Source organism: Crocuta crocuta, unplaced genomic scaffold (assembly GCF_008692635.1).
Source record: "Crocuta crocuta isolate KB4526 unplaced genomic scaffold, BGI_CrCroc_1.0 scaffold16, whole genome shotgun sequence".
NCBI lineage: Eukaryota > Metazoa > Chordata > Mammalia > Carnivora > Hyaenidae > Crocuta > Crocuta crocuta.
Genome location: NW_027531893.1, coordinates 1340564 through 1358875, shown reverse-complemented (window position 1 = coordinate 1358875; position 18312 = coordinate 1340564). Strand labels below are relative to the sequence as shown.

Below are 18312 nucleotides of genomic sequence, written 5' to 3'. Positions count from 1 at the left end.
AAGAAGAAACATTATAAACGTAAATATTCCTTCCTTTTATAGCTAGATTAAGTAGATACAGATTCTTCCACATAATCAGTTAATGTTAAAGTATTTAGTTTAAATCTGGCAAAGAACAGGTGCAATTCAGTATAAAGTTAACACAAAATACACACTATATCTATCTCAGAGAAGAATTTATAATTGTTAAAAATCAAAACATCTTAAATGTGTATATAAAATAACACTTCCATGTAATCTCTAATAAAGAACACTTCTGTAAAGTAAAAAGTTACCCTTTCATTTTTCTCTTAGATAAAGTTGAATTTTTATACATTGAGTTCTACAAAGACCATAGAAGCATTGTTCAAAGGCCCTGCTTGCTCTCTTCTCCCAAACTCAGAACTCAGTCTTTATTGCCCTAAATGTATACAAATTATCTTACTTTTCTCCATTGAACGCTGGTTCCTCTTCTTGGGTTCCCTGTCTCAATGGGTGGCATCACAGCCTACCTTTACCTACTTTACTCTAGCAGCGGCATCTTCTATGCTTTTCTCTCTCTCATCCTCAAAGTCTGATTAATCAAAAAAAGTCCTGTTTGGTTTGCACTCTTCACACTTCAAATTGCTGCCACAGTAAGTTTCTCAATGGGTAGATTTACCATGCTCCTCTCCAGTTTCAAAGATTCCCATTTCCCCTAAGATAAACTCTAGATTCTTTGGAATGTCATCAACGGCTATTTTAAAATTTTTTCTAATTATTATTTTTTAATGCTTATTTACTTTTGAGTGACAGAGAGAAAGAGAGATGGAGCATGAGCAGGGGAGGCTCAGAGAGAGAGAGAGAGAGACACAGAATCTCAAGCAAGATCCAGGCTCATCATGACCTGACCCAAAGTCAGACACTTAACCGACTGAGCCACCACGCACTCCAAGAGCGGCTCTTTTAAAAATAATTTCTTAAAAGTTTATTTATTCATTTTGAGAGAGACAGAGACAGCATGGGCAGGGAGGGGCAGAGAGAAAGAGAGAGAGAGAGAGAGAGAGAGAGAGAGAGAGAGAGAGAATCCCAAGCAGGCTCTGCAGGGTCAGAGCAGAGCCTGACCTGGGGCTCAAACTGACAAAACTGTGAGATTGTGACCTAAGCAGAAATCAAGAGTTGGATGCTTAACCAGACTGAGTCACTCAGGCGCCCCACAAACAGCTATCTTGAACATGGCTTGATCTATCTTCACATTTCACTTACCATATCTCATCCCTAGAACCTGCAGTGGAGAGGTTTCCTGAAAAAGCCCAGCTCTCTACATATTTGAGTCTTCGAATTCATTGCATTTTCTAATTAGAATACCTCTTCTCTTTTCACTCATTCATTAATAATTAAGATCAATATCTACTGCAAATCTACCCTGTGTCAGGCAATGAAGTGTGCCAGGGAATTAAATGGTGAACCAAGGAGACTTAGTTGCTGCACGCTTGAAGCTCGCATTCTGCTGCTTGAACACGCTGTCTCCTCCCCACCTCAAATCTCTTTCCCTCATATCGTCTCCTGCCACACACCCTGCTGAGTTGGCTGCTCTCCACTTCTGACGACTTCACCCGTCTGTGCATACTGTTGTTGTAGTATTTATGTCACACATCTTTTTTACGTCCATCTTCCCCACTAGACTCTAAGCTGCACCCAGTGGGAAGCAGGGCTTTTCATCAGTGGACCTTCCTAGAATTGCCTAGGACTGTGTTGGACGTCAAATCGATTTGAAGGGGTTGGACACAAAGTTTAGGCATCATGCCAGAAAAGTGGGTCTCTAAAGATGACCATGAGAACGTTACTGAGTGCAAGTACATTTTTTCTGTTTAGGATTGCCAATTTTCATAATTTTAAAGCTCATTTTTAATGTCTTCTTCTATGATATACTTTGCATGCTATTGATTTTCTATGCTTTACGAGAATTACTTCTATCACTAAAAACGGTAACATTTTCATAAATATATATTCAATTCTCATCTTTAACACCCTTAATCTATACTGTAGCTAATGGCTTAAAACTTAGCTTTGTTATTTGTCTTCTCTTTACAGAGAAATCACTCTTTCCTTAAAGATTTTGTAAATAACAAGAGGGTTTTCTTTTTCCTACTGAGTTGCATGTTAATGCATTATAGCCTGAGGAAGGAACATATGCCCCACTCTCCTATTCCTAATGCCATGGTTACCGTAAAACTATTTCTATGCAGGATTATTTTTCAGTGAACCCAAGATCTATTGGTCCCAATACAACTCAGTATAGAATTTTTATAATGATTTATTCTAGGGAAATGAATTCTATGGGATAATTTACAAAACTCTCCTTCCTTCCTTCCTACAACTCCTCCATCTGTGTTTGACAGTAGCAATTCATAAATTCTGCATTGAATTTTCAGTGGAAATACTAAAGATAACTGGATTGTAATTACACAGAGTTGCTCTAAGTTTATAACCTGAAAAAAAAAATGAGGATACTCCTAATGAAAATCAGGCTACCATGCCAGTAAGATTTTAATAAGAAAATGAAACAAGAGACTGGAATTATATTTCTTTAAACTACATATGCTACCTCCTATCACCACAAACTTAGTAAAAGGAGAAAAATAATGATGCTAATTTTCAAAGCCTAAAATAGTTTCTATCAGAATATTGATTTTAGTCTATCCATGAGGGCTTTTCAAACCATTTTGACTTAGGCAAGCAAAGTAATTTATAGACAAGGAAACAAGTTACAGATTTTAAAACGCATACATCTCGAATTGCAGACCTAATATAATTTTAAATATAATTATTTAAAAAGAATCAGATTAAGTGTACCTTTTCCAGCTCCGTATTGCTTGAAGTTTTCCCTGCATCATTACTGTATCTGCAAAATAAATTGACCCCATTTATAATTGTACTAAAATACAATTTTGAAAATCCTAATCAAAATGTCAATATTCTTTACCCTGGAACTGGTATTGTTTTATCTTTCTTCTCGTTTGGTTCATGTCCATTAACACTTTCTGCAAAACATTAAATAGAAGAAAAATAATTTAAAGGGTTTTCTGTGTGTGCAGGTGTGTGTCTGTATGTATAAAGATGGAAGCATTTCTAGAAACTGAAAATAAATTCACCTACTGACATAACATTCATCTTAATAAAGTATTTTATAAATACAAATATTGTCCCAACATTTTTCACTCTATCAGGGAAATTTATCAGAGCCAGAAATAACCACAGCCAAATGCAATGCTCTTTCCAAATAGAATGTAGGAATGAAAGATTCCCAATATTATGCAGGAATGTCAATTCAGTACGAAAGTAGACCTGGGGGTCTGCTGAGAGAAAGAGAGAGAGAGACAGAGAGAGACAGAGAGAGAGAGAGAGAGGGATTTCCATCAGACTGGCTGGAGGATAGAAAGGGCATTCTTCCTCTTCCAGAGAATGTAGGTTTGATCGTTAACTGAAGGTAAAATATTTGGATAATGTCATTCCCTTGTATAAATACTGGGAAATACAGAAAGGGGAAGGTTAAATTCACATCATGCATGTGTGGACAGTTAATAAAATATAAGCCAGAATTCTGGAGTTTATGCCTATTGCCCAAATGATTAGACCCCACTGCAGCTGTATCATCATGTGGTACCATCAATTTCCAGTCCATGGTTGGTTGATCCACTGAAATAAGTCATCTGAGTGGCCTCGACCTCTGCTTCAGCACTGATGATCTGCTGTGCCACAGCCTCCACGATGGGCATCACCATGGCAGCAGTTGAGGTGTTGCTAAGCCACATAGATAAAAAGGCGGTACTGCTCATGAACCCCAATGTCAGCCTGAAATGAGAGGGCTTTTAGTATGAACTGTGCTCTTCAGCTCAACTAGCTCTGTATTATTCAACTATAAAGGTTGCTATTTTTGACTTGGGAGTTTTTTCAAAACAAGCTTAAGTTAAGGTTCCTCTCAGATGGTGAACCCTGAGGATGGTCAGAGCCGGACAGGAACCAAACTGGCACATGTAAAAGTGGAGTTTTTATGAGATTTGTCTCCCTGGAAACCATAAGAATATTCTCTTGAAAAAGAAAAAAATGATTAAATGTATAACCGAACTGCAAGTCAATAGATGGTATAACAGCTTATAATATTATACCAATATTTGAATGCCCTTTGCAGATGATGCTTACCTTCAAATACCAGTAAGAGGAAATGTAATCAATTTTTGAGTTTAGGATCCCTTATTCTTTCTCTTATCTTTTAATCATATCTCCGTTTATTTGTCTGTGTGCCAATGAGGCACAGGGCAAGGAGAGCGTTAATAGTTTTAAATCTGCTTTTTGTTATTGACTACTCTAGGACAATATATGATAGATAAAAGAAATGGTTAAAATTACTAACTATAATGAGGTTTCAGAATTTTCTATAGATTCTATTATTTATGCTTTCCTAAATTTAACATTCCTGCTTGTGATCAAGAACTGGATATATTATTTTGTCTTCTCTTATATTTAGAGTAGTTCTTCTCCCTTAAAAATAACACACCTAAAACTGTAGGATTTGAAATCTATCTATAAGCTTTTAAAATCACGCTTGGGAGAAAAATATGATCTCCCTTTGAGTAGGAGATCCCAGAAAATCATTCAGAAGCACATCTTTCCATATAAAGACACTTATGAAATTCTATGACTCCTCTGAAAAGTAAATCCACAAGAAAAATTCCACACTGTAAGTTTTAACTTCAGATCAGGTGAATCATTGCTACATGTAAAACAAAATAGCCCTCTTAGGTAACTGTTTGAATAAGAAATGATTCTTAATAAAAGTAAACTAGAAATACCTTTAACTTAAGGCATTGACAAGACATGAAATATCCCTATAAAAGAAGATTGTGATGAGATAAATCTTTTGGTGGTGAAAATGTCTTAAATTGCAAAGCCACATGAAGATAGAATGGACCACACTCTTGCCACACTCTGCATTTTGCTCAGCAACCCCATTCCCTGGGGTCAGTGGGAAGTTGGTCAAGGCAAAGAGAACATATCTGTAGTATCCCAAGAGCTGTGGAACACCATTCTATTTTAAGAGTGAAATTACCTTAATACATACATGTTATAAAAATTTTTAGTAACAAACATTTACAAAATTTGACTCATCTGAGTTTTTTTCTGTATTTAACAAAACCATTTGATTCATAAATAGTAAACACAGATGTGGATACACTCTAGAATGAATTATGCAACATAATTCAATAAGATTTTCTTATTTCCAAAGAAAAATGAGAAGGGGAGAATCACCTAAGGCTTTAAAGCTTAATGCTTGGGCAAATGTTAAATGTATATTTTAAAATCAATATTATTATAATTTCTAATTTAGAATTTATTTGGTGGTGATTCTTTACTTTCTTCTACTTCCTGGGAACGTTCTGCTTACCACACAGTAAACTTTATAAGGAACAGTGTATATGCAATTGCCTTCAGAGAGAAACATACAAGTTCTCATATGCAAGTGATTATGACATTGAAAATATATTTTTTTAGCTCACATCTATGTTCTTAACAGGAGCTAGAATTAAAACTACGATAGCCAATTAGTTTAATGGAAAAAGAAAGTGTTCATTTCAGTGGGGAAAAGCATTCAGTGGGGGAAAATCAGTCAACTGAGTGATTTCACATTCTGTAGATGAAACTTCTTAATTGATTGTTTCACTTTGCAACAGTTCATTTAAAAAGAAAAATGTTCACCTTGGAATTTTTCCGCACACATTTGTATTTTATGGGTAATGTCTTTGTATTTGGTTCTTAACATCTTCCCTGATGATCAAGGATGCTCTTGAACAAGTCTTGAATGAGTAATCAGCCAAAAAATGAGATAGGACTGAAATTTACTCTGAAGTCCATCAGTCTTGTCTGTTGAGGTTCAAGGCTTCTCTCACAGTTTTGCCTCTTAGTGTGCATGAAAGGTGAGAGGGTAGTGTGCACTGACTCCAATCTCCCTGTAATCAGACCTGCTGTGAAGGGAAAGTTGTTGTTGTTGTTTCCTCCTACAACTCAAGTGCACTTTACATCCCTTTCATATTTGCAGAGGAGAAGAAAGAAATGAATGATACTGTGATATGAATGACTGCGTGGATGTGTATTACTTATTTAGTTATTTGCTCTGCATAAAAATGATCTGTTTGGAAGGTAAACCAGGTAAACGTGGTACTTACCATGCTGGGTTCACACCCACTGTCATCACCATTCTCAGAGCAATCCTTTTGTGCAAATTCCATTTTTCTATTGATGTTGCTAAACAGATGACTCCAATTAGCAGCAGATGAAAATCTTTGAAATAAGCAGATGCCACCTGAAATTAGAGTTAAACCCATGATCATTTATGTTGGTGGGGGGAAATTAAGATTGCCCAAGAAAGCATTATTTTGCTGCTCTTAACTTTGACCTTCAAACTACTTAATCTTTCTATTTTGTTAAGAAAAATGTAGATGCATTAGAATATAAATTTGAAGTTAAGTTCTATATTCTTACCCAGAACTAGTAGTGTTAAGGATAAATATGTACAAAAAAAAAGAAGGTACCCAAGATACTGTTTTTTTATTTATTTTTATTTATTTATTTTTAATGTTTATTTATTTTGAGGGGGGAGGAAGGAGAATGAGTAGGGGAGGAGCAGAGAGAGGGGAAAGAGAGAATCCCAATCAGGCTTCATACTTAGCATGGAGCCTGATGAGGGGCTCCAGTTGTGGCTCTATCTCATGACCACAAGATCATTACCTGAACCAATATCAAGAGTTGAATGCTTAGCAGACTGAGCCACATAGATGCCCCATATTGGGTTTTTAAATAACTGTGTAGCATTAGGCAACTGCCTTCAATGTCTTAATTTTTCCTTCTCTAAGCTGGGGTTAATCGATGTATGCTGCTTTGGTAGGATGGCAATGACTGTGATTTGGGAAAGTCCAAGATGAGTCTCCAACTTGCCAGTGTCTTCAATATCATCCATTATGCCATAACTTCAGTGTCACTCCTCAGTACTTTGAATGGTTTTACCTTCAAAATTATTTGCTGTAAAAGACATTCCCTTCAATAGGAGCCAAGATTTTAAGCCATTTTTAGCTAACACCATTGAGAGATTAGTAGAGTATACAGACAATTTGGGCCAAACCTATTTACCAAGGAATGATCTGAAGTATGTTAGGTACATAATATTTTTCTCAAACAACAGCAACAACAAAAAGATGTTGTGGTCAAATAAGTTTAGAAACCATGGAAGTTTGAAATACTAGAATTTTCATTCTTATAGATCCCCTCAAAACCTTTAAATACTATATTTTTAGTATTTAAACATTAAATTTTATATACAATATATATAAACATATTATACATACCTTTAATATACATTGCCACTCCCAGAGTGGGGTTCCATACACAATATATTTTTCAACTTATCTAACCATAGAAAACTTACTTTTAAATTTTTGGGTGCTATACCTCATGAGACTGATATTCAACAGACCTGACTTTAGGAACTGCTTGGTTAAACTGAATCACAAGACTGTGCAGAAAGGAGAGGATTATAAGAGAAAATAACCCCAAGGTGCCTGGGAGGCATAGTCAGTTAATCGTCTGACTCTTGATTTTGGCTCAGGTCATGATCTCACTGTACATGAGATCAAGTCCCACATCAGGCTCTATGCAGACATTATGGAGCCTGCTTGGGATTTCTTTCTCTCCCTCTCTCTGCCCCTCCTACACTCCCTCTCTCTCTCTCAAAATAAATAAATAAACTTTAAAAAAAGAAGAAGAAGAAGAAGAAGAAGAAGAAGAAGAAGAAGAAGAAGAAGAAGAAGGGGCGACTGGGTGGCTCAGTCGATGAAGCGTCCAACTTCAGCTCAGGTCATGATCTCACAGTTCGTGGGTTCGAGCCCCCCATCAGGCTCTGTGCTGACAGCTAGCTCAGAGCCTGGCGCCTGTTTCAGATTCTGTATCTCCTTCTCTCTCTGATCCTCGCCTGCTCACGCTGTCTCTCTCTCTCTCTCTCTGAAATAAATAAAACATTAAAAAAAAAAGAAGAAGAAATGTCCCTTAAAAAATATCCAATAGAAGGAATGGAAGAGTTGGAAATTAACTGTTCTAATATGAAACCACAAAGGAAAAGAAAAATCATGCTATTTAAAAATTTTTAAATGTTTATTCTTGAGAGAGAGGAAGAGAGAAAGTGCGTGTGTTAGTGGGGTAAGGGCAGAAAGAGAGGGAGACACAGACTCTAAAGCAGGGTTCAGGCTCTGAGCTGTCAGCACAGAGCCCAATGTGGGGCTTGAACCCATGAACTACGAGATCATGACCTACCCAAAGCTGGACACTCAACTGACACCCAGGTGCCCTGATTTTGCTATTTTAAATTGTATCTGCATTTTTAATATAACTCACTAAGCTTGGCCTGGTTTTGGCCAAAGTAAAAATTAGCCTTGGAATTAAAAGTGGACAAGTGGATCTCCTCTTTATGTTTTGTGAAAAGTTAGTTTATTTTGTTTTCAAAGTTTATATTTACCTCTTTGCATTTTGTAGTAATTGCATAATAGAAAATAATTATATCAATTTCTTTAATATTTCATTTATTAATTACTCTAACATTGGATAAGAATTTACCATGCACCAAAACTGTTATATGAACAGGGAATGCAAGAATAAATGTCTGACATGTTTTTCCCTCTTCACACCTCTTCAATTCTAAATATCCAGCTTTTTCTACACATTCTACTATGTTTTTGTATTACAGAGCCCTGTCTACTTCCTTTATAGCACATCACATTGTGTAAATAGTTTGTTTACCTGCTTGTTTCATGTTTTCTGTATTACACTATGTATTCTAAGAGAACTAGGAATCTGTTTTGCTAGACATTGCATATTTGGCACCTAGTACAGTTCTGGTACAGAGTAGGAGCTCAGTAAACAATATTGGATGAATGAGAGGGAGGAAAGGAATCCATATATAAGCTACAGTCTCTGAGCTCCTAAATCCCAATTGTCTACCCTATGATCCTAAACTTCAAACCTCTTAACTCCCTCATCCTTACTCTCAATATAAGTATTCTTTCAATTTATTAGTTTACTAGTGTTTACACACTGACCATTTTTTTCCCTCCCCGCCTCTCTGAATTTTTATTCCTGGACTACTTTCAAATTATCTTTCCTCTATCCTTTTCTTTTCTTTTCTTTTTAATTTTCTTGGCTCTTTTTATTTATTTCTAGGAGAGAGAGAGAGAGAGAGACAGCGTGAGCAGGGGAGGGTCAGAGAGAGGGAGACACAGACTCTGAAACAGGCTCCAGGCTCTGAGCTGGCAGTCAGCACAGAGCCCCACGCGGGGCTCGAACCCACGAACTGTGAGATCACGACCCAAGCGAAAGTCGGACGCTCAACCGACTAAGCCACCCAGGCGCCCCAGCCCTCTCTATCCTTTTCTTAAATGTTGGTACTCTATAAGGTTTTGTCTCCCGTCTTCTTGTTTTGTACACCTGATGATTGAATCTTACAGATTCAATTTCTAACTCTATGTGACTAAAATAATGTTTGGCACATAGTAGGCATTCAATACATACTTGCTGAAGAAATGATAATGACACTAAAATCTTTGTCCCCAAACAGATAAGTCTTCTGTGTTCCAGACTGGTGTATTCAACTGGACATTTCCACTTGTATTTCCTACAAACATCTAAAAACTCAGCATATTCCTTTCTGTGGCAAATGAAAGTCCCATCTACTTAGTTGCCCAAGTTAGAAACCAAAGGGTCAGGTATGATTCCTTTTTCATTTCCAATATGTGTGTCTTAGTCACTAAGTCTATTATTTCTAGTTCCCCCATATATTTTAAATTGTCCACTTTGGTCTATTCAAACATTATTACTTTAATTGGGTCCCCTTACTCCTTCTTACATGGTTACTGTTTGATCTGTCTTTTTCTAATACACCCTTTACCACTGTCACAATTACTTTTCTAAACTGTAAATCTAATCCCATCATTGCACCTCCTATACTCATTCAGTAGACCCCATGTCTTTTAGGACCCAAATCCAATCTTCTCAACATGTATTATAAGACACTTCATCAATTAATCCATTTCATCTTTCCAGTTTAGTCTTTCGGTGCTCTCTGCCAACTTTTCCCCATATGTGAAACTATCCAATCATGGAAATGCTTTAACATTTGCCTGTCATTTAACCTGGAATGATCCTCTTCTAATATTTTGGTTACCCATAATCTTCCTTCATGGATGAACTCAGATGTCAATTCTTCTATGACGCCTTTCCTGACTACCCTAAACTTGGTTGGATGCTGTTTCCTTTTGTGAGAGAACATCTTAACCTACATGGTGATATTTTTTTTTTTTTGCTTAATTATCCCCTTTATCAGACTAGATATATTTTGAAGGCAGAGATGTATCTTACTGATGATTGTATTTACAGATTTAGTACACGCATGGCACATACTGGCACTCAATAGATATTCAATTAATAAGTCCCTAAACACAAGAAGCTTACAGGTTATTAGGTGAGAAAAACAAGTTAACAAAGACTGCAGTAAGGTATCATCATAGGTGCATGAAAAATATTTCTTCAAGCTATAGGTGAGGCTCAAAGAGTAAATAACCACCTTTTTCTAGGAAAATTGGGAATCTCTTCTTACAGTACCTCCTCCTCAAATTGATTATTGAAAGATAGACATTTGAGTTTTCCTCTGATCTTATCTCTTTTGTAGTTTTGCTCATGAAAATAAACCCTACTTACACTCTTCCAACAGTCTGAGAATTCAATGAAAAAATAAATGTAGAATTACTTTAAAAATTACCATGTATTTAAAGAAATATATAGAAGTGAGCCATTATTAGTAAGTGATTGAACACAGAAGGAAGTCCAGGACCACAAGACGCTCTTGTTGTAATCTCTTTAGATTATGTCAGTAATTGGCAGACTTTGTCTGTACAAGGTCAGATAATAAATGTGACTCTGTGAGCCTCATTGTTTTTACAGCAACTACTCAACTTGTCTTTGTAGCACAAAAGTGGCCAGAGACTGTAAATGAATGACCATGGCTTTTGTGTGTTTCCAATAAAATTTTTAAAATTTATTTTAAAAATTCGGTAGCAGGCTGAATTTGACCCTCAGACTCATAGTTTTCCAGTCTATTAATAGACTTTGTAAACAAAAAAAAAAAGGCCTGTAACCCCATTGTCTAAATGCAAATAATTATAAACCTAAGGAGGAATTATCACAGTCTTTTGTTTTCCATTGTATTACCAATTCTTTGGGTTTCATCACAGTTAGTATATTTGCAGCACATTAGTCATGAGCATATGTGTTTGTTGATAGCCCATGTGTATAGGAGGTAATAGGAGAAAATGCTACTGGTTTGTAAATGATATTGGTAAATATAACTTTTTTTGAGGCAAAATAAACACATAAAATAAAATTCTAATGAAATTTGAAATCTACTTTTAAGATCAAGGTAGTCATATTTCTGTCTCAAAATGGGATTTCACCAAAACACAGGCACTTCTGGTATCAAAGCCTCTGGGTTCTTTCTTAGCTATAAAATGTACCAGTTCATAAGCTTCCTACAAGTCAGTATACTTACCCATAAAAGTTCAATAATACTTCATATCAAGTTTGTGAATTAAATGATTTTTTTTAGAAAAATGCTTTGTCCGTTAAAATGTGTATGATTATATTCTTATATATTATTATACTATATATATTTTCTTGTTTAAAAATATTTATTTATGCTCTGTTGCTAAATCCAATGGCCAATTTCCAGTTTTCACATTAATTGACATATTAGCATAGCACATTTGATCACTGCCTCATCCTTAAAACATTTCTTTACTTGGATTCCAGGATCCCACACTATCCTGGTCTTCCTCCTAACTCAATAACCTATCCTTATTCTTCTTCACTAATTCTTTTTCTTCTTATCAATCCCTTAATGTTGTAGCTCTCTAATTAGTCAGTTCTTTGTCATCTTTGTTTGTTTTCGATCTTCACTCCTTCTCTAAACGATCTCATCAACTTCTGGGCTTTCAATGTCATGTATATGCTTATAGATCCAAAACCTGCATTTCTACCTCAGCTCTCCCTCATGATCTTTGGACTCATTTGTATTTAATGGCAGTATTTAACTGCCTGGTTAACCCTCTCACTCAGATATAAAACACTTATTTCATACTTAATGTCCAAATCTGTAGTCCTGGGGTCAGCCTCTCTGGTGCACCAAGCCTAGTCTGCCCCTGGTTTTCCTTATTTCAGTGAATGGCGACTCCATTTTTCNTGCGTTAAATTTTTTTTTTTTTTTTTTTTTTTTTTTTTACTATCATATATTCTATCAAATCATACAGGAAATTTTGTTGGTTTTATCTTAAAAATCCATTAACAATATATTCAATATCCCTATTACTTTTCCTGGTCTGAATTACCATGGCCTCTCAACTGGATTTTTGCAGTAACCTGCTACCTGTTTCCTTCTTTCTGCCTCATTTCTCAGCACAGCAGGTCTACATTATCCTTTTAAATAAAAGTCAAATTGATGATGACACTCCTCTACTTAAAATTCTCTAGTGAGTCTCATTCTCATTTCATTAAAATGTTACTTATGTTGGCCTACTTTGGCACTAGATGGTCTACGACGTCTACACATTATCTCCCTGACACCGTCTTCTAGCATTTTCTCCTTCACTCTTTTTGCTCTAGTCACACTTCAGATACAGACCTGCCTTGAGGTCTTTGGGGGGGGGGTGGTGGATATATGGCCTTTAGTGATGGCTGTTCCCCAGACACCCACATACCTAACTCCCTCATCTCCTGTAAGTCTTTGTTCAGGTATTGACACCTCATCGAGTCTACTCTGATGATCCTGTTTAAAACTGCAAGCCTCTCTAGATCTTCATTATCCTGTTGCTTTTTTCCATAGCACCAATTACCTTCTAACTTACTGTAATTTACCTGTGTATTAAGGTATATTGTTTATTGTCTCTTTTCTCCTAGGAAGACAGGGACTTTTGTCTGTATTTATTCATTACTGTATTCCCAAGAGCCTGGCAGAGTCCTAGCACATAAATACTTATCTCATGACTGACCTAAATATATAACATCTGCATATACATATGAGTATCTTCATATTTATATGTGTAAAATTTATATATAAAATTTTTTCAATGACAATAATAATAACAATGATATTTGTTTTGGAATATCTAATTTGGCACACTAAATATTTAGCATTTCAGATTTTATTCAGTAGATATGAGAGAAATTCAGAATTTGTTGATATTATTTAATACAATAAGGTGCTCAGTAAGATATAGATATTTAGCATTGGCTTAATAAATACACAAAGTAAGGTTAAAACTATCGTGGCCAAAAAGAAGGACGTGTAGGGTTCTGAACTTAGATGAGGGTATTAAAGACCCATTACTCTCCATGGCAAAGTTGAGATTCCAAATGCTTCAGCAGGGCTAGCATGATATTTAACACCTTTAACTGAGGATATTAAAACCCATAAAAATAATTGATGTCTAGTATCTATTAGTGTTTCACATTTTTATTTGATTTGATTATTACAACAACCGCTGGATTATGAGAAAAAAAGAGTTGCTAAGGGACATGATCAGGATCATACAAGAAATTAGTGGTGAATATCAGGGTTTAAGCTCAGGTCTTCTGACTAAATCTCTAGCCCTTTCCCCATTCCTTTGGTCAGATATTTCCTAGAAAAATTTCAGTTGCCATTTCTGGAAAGAGGATCACAAGACTGAAGAGCAGTTTTCTATACTGAAAGTCCTGAGGACTTTGATTTCTTTCAAGTTCCTATTAAGCTTAAGGTGAAAAAAAGTCACATAAAATTTGCAATGAATTTAGGCTAAAATACCAGAAAGGAAATAGACTCACTTAGCTTTGCAACATTCAGAATGTTTCTAGATGTATTCACTCTTGTCAATGTACAAATACTGATCATATTAACTAATATATAGTGAGTGCTTACCATGTGACAGACATTACGTCCACTAACTATCTAATTTGTAAGTACCACTGACAAACTAGAGGTAGTTCCGGGAAGAGGAGAGAAGATGGTGGTGATGGCACAGGTGGAGGTGGTGGGGTTAAGGAAGGGAGTTGAGGTGTGGAAACCATAAAGACTGGAGGTGGGAAGACTTAAAGAGGAAATGGTATTTATTCTCACATCCAAACAACACTGTCATGTGGAAGAAAGATGAAGTTTTCATTGTTGTTGTCTGTGTATGTATGTGTAATCTTAGACATTTAGAGGAAAGTCTAGAGACAAAGTCACTGAGTTTCACATGTGAGGTCAATAAAGCTGAGTGAATTAAGTATTCAAAGTGTTTGAAAACGTGTATTTCTTTGCAGGGTATTCTAAGCCCACATACAGGAGCTCCAAACACTTCCTGAGTGATCTCATCCGTAAGAGATATTGAAAGGACAATCCCTGCCCAGAATGAAATGACCCAGAAGTACAAGCCTCCAAGTCTAAGGTTCTATGGCTGTTAAATTAGTCTGAGGCTGACACTTCTGGGGATAAAGACCTTAGGACAGGGATCGGCAGCCTAACGCGACTAGTGACAGTACTGAGAATTTTGCTGCCTCCAGTCAGGCCTCCACATCCTGTAAAAGGAAAAGATATTTCTTTTGCAGTTCCCACAAAGCCAGGCTTTCCTAGGCACCCTTCTTCTCCTGTTTTCCTTTTGCCTCATTGCTGCAGAAATGCCCCAATTGCAGTTCATCTTGCTTTATCTCAACTTACTTTAAAAAGTCAATCTAGTCAGTTTTATTCTTATTAAATCATAAAAGACAACTACGTCACTGTTGAACTAATTATATTTAGAGGCACAACCACCTAGACCAGCAAGACAGGGGTTGGTTAATAAATTGACACAATTTTTGAGAACTTTCCAGCCCCTTCTTTTAAATGTTCCTTTACTGAGAGCCTTGTAGCATGTTGGAGCATGTGAGAAAGTTCTTAAATTATAGATCCTAAATTCTGTAGGGCAGACGAGCTTCAGCCTGGGGATGAGAGGAAATGAAGTCCAGCCTTAACTACACTCTCTTCCAAACAATGGTGCTTAGAAAGACAAGAGTCAAGATGATGAGGGAAGGGAAATGCAGTAAGAAAAGAGGAGCAAAATGGATCTGAAATGCAAAAAGAAGAAAAGAAGGTCTTGAACTATGAAATGAGAAAGAATGACATAGAGAGAAGGAAAGGAATTGCTTCTCCCACAGAACCACCCCCCCCAAAAAAAACCCCATCTATAACACGGGTAATTTAAAAAGAAAAATCTCCATCCACATTATAAGACAGATGAACTTCAAGTTAGCAATATTGAACCCTGGCAGAAGATAGAAGACCAAAGGTGTCAAATTGCAGGGGCTGGCATCTTGAACTTGACATCTTTCCCAGGACTCTTTCAGCTGTGGTTTGGGCAGTTGTGTGCTGGGTGGCTGGAGACTGCATGAAGATAGACATTCTGATTTCAATGCATTTCATGCTTTTAATGGGAAACTGAATCCATTTTCTTCAGACAGGTACCCTTAGATTGTATAAAGGTAAGAAACACCTCTCAGCATGAATAAACTCCTCTCAGCAAGATCAAAATAGAAATACACATGAAAGTTAATTTGGCTTTATCTTTTGAAATGGCAGGTTTTCTGGAAAAGAAAACAGGGCAGCTTTTTCTTCATTAAAAACAAAAATTGCTTTTCTAACACTGGGTGAGACTCAATTCTGCTGAAAAGAAAATGTGAAAAGGAGGTGAAAGGGTTGGCCCTTTTGTTGGGAGGGAGACACAGCCATAGATGTCAGCCCAGGAAGGTGGGACACGTATTTCTCCAGCTGATACACATGACCCGAGAAGCTGCAGCCTGTGTTTTGTTTCTGTCCACCTGAATGCAGACACACATGCAGACTTCTAGGGAGAAACAACTGGAAACTTGCAGGACTTCTGTGGAAGCTTTAGCAACAGGATTACTGCTCCTTTCAATATGATTTTTCTCAGTGGGAGTCTCAGCACAAAATAAGGAATCTAATTATCATACACATTTGCAAGAGGACTTACATTCTTAGAAGGCATGATCCCAAACAATGGAAACATTAAGCCGGGCAGTAAAGCTGTTACTGACAGAGGCAAAGCTTCTGTAAGCCAAAATATGGCAACGACAAAGAGGGTGTAGGCACATTCTGCTTCCTGGAAAGGAGAAAGAAAAAACGCAAGGTGAAATAATGAGGCTGGGAAATCATTAATCAAATCACAACCACACTTGCTGAATGGAGCTGTGTCGTGGAAAAAGTATGAGGAAACTCTGGAGATCTCCGAACCCTTAAGTTGGGCAGTAAATAATTATTTCTCAGGGATTCTAAGAGCCAAAATTTAATACTTTAAAAACCGAAGCCAAAAAAGTCTTCCTTCATTAATTTTCCTTCACATTTCCTTCAAAACAGGTTAACAGCATATAGTCAGTTTTCTGTGCTCATATCCATGTGTATGATGCTGGTGTTCACTTTCATTTGCCTTTAAAATGTCCTTCCAGTTCTTCTGGAGTGCGTAAATAACCAAGCTCCTGCTGTTTCCCTGGGGCAAGACATATATGACTTTGAATTGCATTCCCTGATGCCTGTTGGGCGGTACCAGTGTACACCTGCCTTCCCTCTCCTACTAAAAGGGGTAAATCAACCTAGAAAAAATGTCTTGCTGCATTTTGTTTCAGATAAAGAAGGACAGTGCCAAGTTACATGAGATGGATGGGACTAAATCAGCTTCTAAGTAACATGGACCTGAAGGTTAAGAGGCTCCTGCTTTGTTTTTTAGAATGGCAGCTGAGCTGGGGAAACACAGAGAGATGCAACAGAAATGAGGTTCTTAATAGAATCTGTTTCTTTGCTAGGCATAAAATTTCATGTTTCTGTTTTAAGGATGTTGTTAAAAAATGGTTGAGTTTTGGGGTTCAAGATGGCAGAACTGAACTCACCTCCTCCCATAGACACAACAAATCTAAAACTATACATGAGACGATTTGTTCAGAAAAATAAACCTAGAAACTACCTTAATAGATTTTGTCACAACAAAGGATAAAAGAGCTATATCCAGACACAGAGGCAGAGATGTGGTCTCACCAAAAGCCCTGTGAATGGTACGGTGAACCACAATTAGGAGGTATCTCACAAATATGGAGTTCCTCCCTGAGGAGTAAGGGGTTTGTGTCCAGGTTGGGCACCTCAACTCTTGGGATCTGTACCAGAGAAAGCAGGCCTCCAAATCTCTGGCTTTGAAAACCAGTGGGGCTTGGGTTCAGGTGAACCATGAGGCTGTAGGGAATGGAGATTCTAATCTTTATGGGCTCATGTACAAACTCACCCACTCTGAGACTCAGGACAAAAATCAGCTATTTGAAAAGTGCTGGGACCATACATGAAGGAGAGTCATTTGTTAATCTTAATCTCTCCCGGACTAAGAAGGGCAAAGCCTGTTAGGACTCTGTCCAGGGATAGAGGTGCTGGTTGGTGCTATTTTTGCATCCTTCCCTTACCTTGTTAACAATGGTGGGTGTGCCCACACCTATACTGCCCCCCAGTCTTGCCAGAGCTGGGAGGCTGAGTGTCCTACAGTCTCAGCTCTGCAAAAACTAGCAGGAAAGTGTAACCAACACAGAATATGTCCCTTGAGGGCCTGGCTCTGCTGGCCAGGGAGGATACCATTCTGTGTATTATGAGTCTAAAACAATTGTAGAGATAGCCAATTGTAGAGATAGCCGTTGGCAGGCTACCACCTGAAGAAACAAGAAAAAAAAATCAAATAATCTAACTTTACACCTAAAGGAACTAGGAAAATAACAATGAAGCCCAACATTAGTAGAAGGAAAACAAAATAAAGATCAGAGTGGAAAGAAATAAAATAGAGACTAAAAAGACAATAGGGAAGATCAATGGAACTAAGATCTGATTCTTTGAAAAGGTAAACAAAACTGAAAAACCTTTAGGTAGACCTACTAAAGAAAAAGAGAGAGAGGGCTCAAATAAATAAAAATAAAATGATATCAGATAAGTTACACCTGATGCCAAAGAATTACAAATAATCATAAAAGACTACTATGAAAAATTAAATACAAATAAATTGGACACACGAAAAGAAATAGATAAATTCCTAAAAATATACAATCTCCTATGACAGAATCATGAAGAAATAGAAAATCTGAAAAGTCCAATTACTAGTAAGGAGATCGAATCAGTAATCAAAAACTCCCAACAAATAAAAGCCCAGGACTGGAGAGCTTCACCAGCAAATT

At 36.9% G+C, this 18312-nt stretch overlaps 1 protein-coding gene across 1 annotated transcript in view; it reads right to left on the bottom strand.

Annotated features, from left to right (window-relative positions):
* SLC13A1 (solute carrier family 13 member 1) overlaps positions 1 to 18312 on the bottom strand; it is a 186414-nt gene that overhangs the window by 53638 nt on the left and 114464 nt on the right. Inside the window, exons 3-7 of the mRNA XM_077773182.1 lie at positions 16089 to 16217; positions 6183 to 6319; positions 3626 to 3813; positions 2945 to 3002; positions 2815 to 2863 (exon numbers count right to left, since the gene is read on the bottom strand). Of these exons, the coding sequence (XP_077629308.1) occupies positions 2815 to 2863; positions 2945 to 3002; positions 3626 to 3813; positions 6183 to 6319; positions 16089 to 16217 (561 nt within the window). The remainder of the gene's footprint in view (positions 1 to 2814; positions 2864 to 2944; positions 3003 to 3625; positions 3814 to 6182; positions 6320 to 16088; positions 16218 to 18312) is intronic.